The sequence below is a fragment of the Perognathus longimembris genome, chromosome 8 (genome assembly GCF_023159225.1).
Source record: "Perognathus longimembris pacificus isolate PPM17 chromosome 8, ASM2315922v1, whole genome shotgun sequence".
In the NCBI taxonomy this organism is placed as follows: domain Eukaryota; kingdom Metazoa; phylum Chordata; class Mammalia; order Rodentia; family Heteromyidae; genus Perognathus; species Perognathus longimembris.
In genome coordinates this window covers 67,087,852-67,096,209 of record NC_063168.1, presented here as the reverse complement: position 1 = coordinate 67,096,209, position 8,358 = coordinate 67,087,852, and the positions used below count along the sequence as shown (strand labels likewise).

At 55.4% G+C, this 8,358-nt stretch overlaps 1 protein-coding gene across 1 annotated transcript; it reads right to left on the bottom strand.

The window, feature by feature from the left end:
* Positions 1-416: 416 nt before the first annotated feature.
* On the bottom strand, positions 417-6,803 carry Osr1 (odd-skipped related transcription factor 1). Its single transcript, XM_048353388.1, has 3 exons — positions 6,507-6,803; positions 1,411-2,112; positions 417-664 (listed from the first exon to the last, which is right to left on the bottom strand). The coding sequence occupies exons 2-3, from the start codon at positions 2,073-2,075 to the stop codon at positions 529-531; spliced, it is 801 nt and encodes a 266-aa protein (XP_048209345.1). The 5' UTR covers positions 2,076-2,112; positions 6,507-6,803; the 3' UTR covers positions 417-528.
* Positions 6,804-8,358: the final 1,555 nt, after the last annotated feature.

Below are 8,358 nucleotides of genomic sequence, written 5' to 3'. Positions count from 1 at the left end.
GAGGAGAATCGGAAGCCGCCCGCCGACGCCACCGCTTCGCCTCCCCGCCCCCGCCCCACCGCAGTCACAACGTTACAAGCTTATATGGTCAAAGGAAAAAAGAAAAAAAAAGAATAAAAGGTATAAAATAACAATAGAAAAAGTAATACTTCGAAGAGAGGCGCCGCTGCGGCTCCGCGGAGCTTCCATGCTTTGCTTTGCTTGTCCTCCTTTCTTTTTCCCTCCCTCTTTTTCGGAATAGTTTCCCTTCTGCCACGTGAGTGCCGCCTTGGGGCCCCCAGAGTCTCGGCTGGTCCTGGGGGAGCCGCCCAGGCGCTGGGGGAGGATGGGGGGGGTCAAGGCCCCGGGGCGGGGTCTGGAGCGCCGCCGCGTGTGCTGCAGACCCGGGGGACGGGGGGAGGGGGAGGGGAAGGGCGCTCGCGCCCCTCCCGTGGCCGGCCCCTGCCGTCTGCAGCTTTGGGTCCCTCTGGAGGAGGGAGGGGGTGGCCGTGGCCCAGGGTCCTGCTGGCCCCTCCCCGGAGGCTCCGTTTAGCATTTGATCTTGGAGCTTTTGAGCTCCTTCACCTGTGAGTGTAGCGTCTTGTGGACAGCCAGAGTCCTGGACTGGCAGAATCCTTTCCCACACTCTTGACACTTAAAAGGCTTCTCTTTGGAGTGAATATATCTAAAGACAGAAACAGACAGTTAATCCTTGCAAAGGGATGCGGTGTTGTTTATTTGCTCAAGGCTGAGCCCCAGAGCCCTCCCCTGCTACAAAGGTGCTTGTCATCAAAGGAAAAGGGAGGGGGGAAGGGGGGTTGGACAGAGTGTGGGCCAGGCAAGATACAGTTTGTACGAGGTGAAGGAGATGACAGCTGAGCCTTTGATCCTTCGGCAGGAGAGGGGAAGAGACCACCTGCTCTCCTGCCTACCCTCCCGCACTTTCAATTCTGTCTCCTTATAAGGCCTGAGTCAACACTAGAGCTCAGTCAAGAGACCAGAGGACCAACATTTCCTAACACTGATGTCCAGGACTGAAAACACCAGCACATAGGGTTGTTAGCATTAAGATTTCACAGAAATCAAACTAAAAAGAAAGTAAGTTTCTCTGACAAGCCGAAAACACATTGGGGTGGGGGTGGGGCTTAAAAGGCCCATTTTCCATGATCCAATCAACTATTGATGGCCATGAGAAAGGAGGAAGGGACTTTTGGAGACCTGCTCCAGCCTGAAGTCTTACTCATCCCCTGGTTTCTTTTGCTCGCACTGCAAACCCCTATGGCTTCTCCTATAGTTTCCTTTGTGATTTTAAGGAAATCTCATTGTGGGGAGACTTGGAGTCAGGAGAGGGAATCTCCTAAGCCCTTTTGGAGAGGATGGTGAGGTTGTGGACCCCAGATCTCCCTGGGGACATGCCCCTTAACGCCTCACCTGTGGTCCCGTAGGTGGTCTTGCCTCCGGAAGGCTTTGTGACAGATGTCACAAGTATAGGGCCTCTCGTCGGTGTGTGTCCGCTCATGGATAAGTAGGTTATAGGATTTGGTGAAATGGCGGCCACAGAACTTGCACACGAACTCCTTCTTGGTCTTGGAAGGGAGGCGTCCCCTGGTGGGCTTCTTCTCTGGAGACAGCTTGGTCACATCCAGGAGGGCACCCAGCCCACCCGCGGGAGAGCCAGGACCTTCTCCACGGCCCAACTTGGAAGGATCTTCTTGTGTGGCAGCCAAGGCCAGGTTGGCAAAATCAAAGCGTGGCTTGGTCTTGAGCACTGGCCCACTCCCTCCAGTAGTGATCTCTGGCTTGGGCTGGATGACATGAGGGAACCAGGGAAAGGCCGGCAACTGGAAACGAGCGTCCACCAGGCTGGACACTGCCCCAGGCACTTTGGAGAAAGATGATCGGGGCAAGTGCATGGCTGGGTAACCCAGCGTCCACTGGTGCAGGTGCACGGCATGCAGGGCACTGAAACCATACAGGTTGGGCAAGTGGTCCGAGGGCACCGTGGGCAGACCGTTCACGGCCTGGAGGAAGGAGTAATTAGTGAGCTGCAGGGATGGGTGGATAGGCACCGGCGCTGGCAATGTTTTGCTGCCCATTGTGATGGCTGAGGCTGCACTGGTTCTCAGTCTTGATCTGCAAAGAAAGGAAGAAGGGAGAGGAGAGAGGAAAAGTTCAGGGCTGGTTGCCTTCCACCAGAATTTGAACCCATTCACACCTTCTCCTTTCCCCACTACTCTCACCCAGAGGATGGAAACACATGATGCAGGGGACACTCTCCTCATAGTGCTCATATCAGGGTCATTCTGCAAATAATCTGGACAAGATGAGAGATATAACGCTAGAAAAAAGCAGGAATCTAAACCTTAAGCAACACATCCAACTTAAAGTGTGAGTCAGCTATGTACAGGACACAGAAAAAGGCAAAACAACAGGGCAACTGACAGCTTTGGACATACAGGCAAGCCTGGGGCCTCACAAAATCACACTCTCCTGTGAAGATCACAAACCTCTCTTTCACATTCGTGTTCAGATAAACACAAATGCACACTGAGCAGTAAGCACAGATCGTGGCTGTCTGAAGCAGAACTGACGAGGTACAGAGATAAATGGGGGTAGCTAGTGTTTTATAAGACAAGAGTGTACAATATTCAGGGATCAGTGAGCCAGGGTGCGCACACACGTGTGTGTGCACACACACACACGCACACTGGATTCAGGATTACACCCTTGAAAAGCCTCCACAGTCAGACAAGCACAAATGCACATAACTCCTAGTTCTTAGTCTTTGGTCTTCTGACTGACTTTGGAGTTGGCTTCTAAGAAACTAAAGAAACCGTTGTCATCTTCAAAACTCTCAACTTGGACCTCAGATTTGCTATCTTGTCAAACAGTTAGGTCATCCTGTTGACACACCTCTCTGGAGCTGCTTGCAGACTGACTCCCCTCCAATTGGGGGTTGGAATCAGAGCCATTAGGGGTCCCCTTCTTTCCAAGGAGGGTACTTACTCACTGACCTCCGTGCTCATTCACCCTGTCAAACATCCTCCTTCTTCCTCCATAGGAAAGTGGGTGGGGGAGATTTGGGAAGCTCAATGGTTTTTATGTAGAGAACCCTGGTCAGGCAGGTCCCCATGATTATGGGCAATTGAATGGGTGCCAGGCCAATGAATGGGTACCACAGCCCTGGTAGTTCATGAACCCTCCAACTTTAAGGACAGAGTGCTTAACTGAGCAAGACCCAAGAGAAGCCACACTGGAGTGAGTAGAGACTGAGGTGGGCTGCTCACTTTTGTTAAGGTCTCCAGCCTGTATGGGAAGGTCTGGGTTATGACCCTCCAGACACTACTAACTCTCATCTATCTCTGGAGGGAAAAGAAATTTAAATGTTTTTTAAAAATGGGAAAGGAAACAACAGCAGCAGCAACAAAATTCCAATGAGCAATGGAAAGCTAATGTGCTTAATTTTAACTCTGGGCTTGGAGTTACTCCCTTCCTCAATTGTCCGCTCTCAGGTCCCTTCTGCTGACTTCTTCCTCTGGCCCTCTCTCCTTCCTTTCTCTTTCTCAGAAAGAAGAGAGCCAGTCATTGCCCAGGATGTGCAGGGCATTGCCCAGCTTTCTTCTCGGCAGTCTCACCCCTACAGGCCTAGCCTACCCGAAGCCTTGAGATCAAGGCCTCAGCATGGACTCATCTGCCTTCCCCTGCCTGGAAACGCTTGCCCTGTGCACAGATAGGCAGTGCCTGTTGCATGGAGGACTGAGGGCCTTTCTGGCTAGACTCTGGGAGGAGTGTGTTTGGTGCTGTGGCAGCCTCTGCAGAAAGAGGGATACTTTTGAGCCACAAGCTGGCAGAAATTTGCATGCAATTAATTCCACCCTGGGGCACTGAGTGGGGGTGGGGTGGGGTGGCATCTATCTGTGGATATCTAGCCTCAGAGCAAGGACCACGGCAGAATCTAGGCACAGCCTTCTCCACAGCTCTGTCCTGGACAAACTTACGATCATCCCAGTGCTAGGAGACAAGAATGACAAAAACTGCCATTGGGCCAGAGAGGAAGCTGGAGAGAAGGAAGAGGAGAAAGCTACCAACTTCAAAAGTCTCCCCAGAAGTAGGTGACAGGAGCCCTCTTTGATTTGCTGTCACCTTTTCTTTCCTACAAGGCACTGGAAATTAGATCCTGGGCTCCAGAAGGCTGGAGCCTGCCTGGGAAGGCAGAGGGCACGGACTTGCTACCGCTGGCTCAAGGCCTGTGCAAGTCCAAGCTAGCTGGGTGGCACAGGGGCCCGGGCCAAGTCTGTGTCTGGGTAGAAAAGCCCACCGAGCTTTCCCCTCTGCAAAACTAGAGAAGACCCCAGGAGCCTGGAGTTTCCTGGGGATCTAAGAGGGGGATGTTTGCAGCCATCTGGTCTCTGGGACGCCAAACTTTTCCCGGCTATCTGCCCGATCTTATTTTCCCCAACACTCCATTTATTTTCCTCCACATCTAGGCCAATGTTCTTATTTTCTAGAGCATTCTGATGTCAGGGCTTCCTTGGTTTTCACCAAGGATTTTCCTTATGTACAAAATTCGTTCGAAACATGGCTCTTGACACTAGTAACACGAATGGGCCGAATGCACGCCCCAGTTTCAGAGGGTGAGTTCAGAGAAGAAGACCAGTTTCATCCTTGCCGCTGCATCCCGAGAGGATGAGCTGAAAGCCCGTCTCTAACCCCGAGACCCTCCAGTGAACATTTTCGATCTTTTAAGAACCAAAGGAGCCCGTTACCTCTTCCGGGGCCAGGCATACACTCCGCAGGGAGCTAAGGCTTTAGGACTTAGGAAGTGCTACTTGGAGCCAGACTTGGAGCTGCAAATGCAGGTCGTGCCTCGGAGTCCCGGCTCAGAAGCGCCAAACCCAGGTTTGCCTCCAGCTCCATGCAGGACATTAATGAAGTGTGCAGAGTCTATTAAAGTGGTTTATTCGTGGCTAATTGAGCGTGCGCGAGTTAACGGCTTGCATTAATGAGAAAGGAGAGAATTACAGGAGCTTGCACCTGGAGAAGACCAGCAGCGCAAGATAATCATCCTTGACATCGAATCCCCAACAAGGGTGGCAACAGAGTCCAGACCCCCGTGACAGGGACCGACCGGCGTGGGAATCTGTGGAAGCAGCATTGTCCCAACGAAGGAGATCGAAATAACCCACTGTCGAGACCATGGCCAGCGGTCCCCCTGCATCGAAAACCCCGCTGCTTCCTCTCTGATCTGTCCCTCGATCTTAATGAAATCGCATTTTCTTCCAGGAGCCTGGGCTAGGCAATTTCCCCCACCATCACTCCCCATTCCTTGCCAGCCCTGCTCTTCCCTGGGAAGCTGTGAACCTGGGGAAACTAGCTTTGCACGTGGTTTTCTGTGTTTCCAAAAAAAAAAAAAAAAAAAAAAAAAAACCCCAACGCGCCAGCCAGTTCCAAACCCGGATGCAACTGATCGAATTCTTGCATCAAGGAAAGCTTTGCTGCGACCTTTCAGCCCCTTGAGCCCATCCCAGCACGACCTGCGCGCAGGGAAAGGACGGGGTGCGGGCGTTCATTGTTAGCAGAGACATTCGGCGGGGTGGGTAGGAGAAATGAGTTCAACCCCAAGCCCCTCACCTTCCGTCTCGTCTCAGGTTCCCAGTTTCTTCCTTGAAGGCTGAATTAGGGGACAGTCAGGACGGCCAAAGACCCCACTCTCCCAGCCCTCACCCCACACACGGGGGGCCGCGGCTCCCAAACGGTTCTGCTTACTGGGGCATGAAAGTCTCCATTGAAAAGCAGTGCTCGCACCCCTTGAATGACGGGGGGGGGGGGGGGGGTTAAGTTGCAGGCCTCTAGGAGCCACAGCCAACCTCCTATAGGGAATATGTCCGCATGTCTGAGCTCGATTCCCAAGCAGGCGGCAGACACGCCGCTGGAGCCCGCGTCTAGCTGGCTTCCTACCTGAGCGAAAGGGCGCCAAGGACCAACTCGCCTTCAAGAGCGAGCGGCTGGGACGTGCACCTGTCCCCGGCGCGGGCGGCGGCGGGCACCGGCCTCCGTCCACTTACGTTCCCTTCCCCGGCCCCCGGCTGGGGCAGGCCAGCTTGAGCTAGACACGCGCCTCTGCAGAAAGTTTGTGCCGGCTGAAGTTGCTTTGGTTTCTCTAAAATGGAGGGGGGGGGGGGGGATGCCAAGATGGACTTCCCAAACCCGTGAGCACCTTACCCGGGATGTCCCAAAGCCCAGGGCGGCTGGGTTCGGGGACCAAGGCCCTACTTCTCCTTCCCCACAGATAGAGGCTGGGGACCCGACGTAGGGAAGCCATAAACCAGCAGCATCCCCAATAACCCGGGGCTGCAGCTGCTGCTCTGGCTTCCACAAAAGTCCTGCACCCCTCGTTTGGTAAGAAAAGCTGGGGGAGGGAGTGGGGCTCTGAGAGAGAAGAGTCCCCCACAGCTCGGTGACACGGAACCCTCGGAGCGTGGCCCGCGTTCGTCCCCGGCCAGTCCCAGCGCCCGGGCTGCAGTTACCTCGCTCGGCGGTGATCCGGGGCTGAGCGCGTCTCTAGGCTCGGCTGCGCGCGGGACCGGCCACGCCAGCGGCTCTGGAACCCCGCGGGCACCCCCGGCGCGCTGTCGTCCCGACTTCTCTCCAGTGGCCGGGACTCCGATCGCCCGACACGCGGGAGCGCTCGGCAGCCCCGGAGTCCTCCCGCCCGGCCCGGGATGGTGAGCTGCGCTCCCCGGCTCCTTCTCTGGGTCTGAACCCAAGCGGGAGAGAACGAGCAGGGGAAAGCCCGGCCGCCGTCTCACACATCTCTCTGCACCGAGCCGCCTACTTATTTTAATCCACCACCCACCCTCCTCGCCCCCCCCCACCCCTCTCCCCGCCTAGCCCTAGGATTCTTCCCCTCCCTCCCCTGCCCCCCAACCTTGCCCCGCGCCTGCGCACTGAGAAACAAAGTTTTGCTGACCCGGGCAGCCAACTTTGGCAGCTGCGCTGGCTTGGCCCGGGCTTCTCCCGACTGGTGTCCCCTCCTCTCCGGCTCCGCGCGCCCCTGGCTGCACGCGTAGGCCCCTAGGGCTCTCCGGGCGCACCCGAGAAACAGCTCCTAGCAGGCGAGGGCGGGCTAGAACAGTGAGTTGCGGGGTTCCTTCCCTTCTCGCGCCTCGGGACGCTGCCTGCGCCTGTGTAAGTGGCTCTGGTGGAGGGGAGCCGGTGGGGGGAATCTCTGCACCGGGGGACATCGGTTCCGTAGCTTGGGCACCAACGCGCCTTGATAGCCTGGCGCAGACAGCTATGAGCCCAGAATCCACGCACCCCCACCCCCCGCCAGGCGGCCGACCCTGGGCACGGACACACGACTGTGCTCAGGACCGGGGAGCGAAAGGCAGGAGCTAGCTCCCGGTGCGGGAAGGCCAGGTCGCTGACTCCAGCCAGCCCAGACATCTGGGTGCCTCTAGTCCACCCCAACTCCTGGACTGCGAGGCTCTGTGGAACGATGAGAGAATGAGTGGGGGACAAATACGGAGTTATTTTCTGGGGACCATAACTCTCTGAAATTCCACCCCCAAGCACAGGGGCACTCTTGAATCACTTACTGGATTTAGGGTGGATGCTCAAAAGAACCAGGAACTCTGGACCCAGGAGTTGAATTGGAAATGTAAAGGGAGCCAAGGCTCAGGTGTAGATGGTTCTGTCTTCACTACCTAAGGCTTTGTGGAGGGTACCACTGCTCTCTTTGACTGCTCATCTTGGAAGCTGACCTCCAGCCGACCCCAGCACTAGTGCCTCCCTGCCACCTTTTGGTGCCGGTTTCAGACTTGATTCCCTTCCTTCACCCAAAGTTGCTGCGGAGTGACCCTCTGTGTCCACCTAGGAGCCTGATGGGTCTCTAATGTACGGTATCATAGCTCTGCAGAGCCATCTCTCTCTGGCTTTGGCTTGTAAATGTGCACTACGGATCCTCTTTTCTTTTTGTGGATGGCACTCTGATTCCTGTCCCAGGAAGATGGTCATGGAGGAACCCATTCCCCCAAGATATATTTAGAAGAGATGCTCCTTACACTCCCAGTCATGGGAACAGAACCTGGCCTCCAGCCCCTGGGTCACTTTGGCTGTGGGGAGAAGAGAAAGAGAGGCTTTCAGTATTTGCCCCGAATGCTGCACTCATCTCAACCCATAGTTTTGTATGGGAGCAAGAGACCCATGCTTAAGTTTGCCTGTGTACCTGCAAACTTAGCAATAGCCAATGTGAGGAGCAACTCCACCACAGAGCTCCTTTCAGAGCAGAAAGGAGCCGAGAGTACTCCCTCCCAAGAGATTCCAGGCAACAGGTTTCAAAGGCAAGGCCAACCTGTGGGTACCACCCTCTGGCTCCTC

Excerpts from the sequence above, each read along its gene's own strand:
- Osr1 (XM_048353388.1), bottom strand. The coding sequence starts at position 2,075 with ATGGGCAGCAAAACATTGCCAGCGCCGGTGCCTATCCACCCATCCCTG. Across the intron at positions 665-1,410 it reads GACCACCTACGGGACCACAG|ATATATTCACTCCAAAGAGA; the intron begins GTGAGGCGTTAA and ends TTCTGTCTTTAG.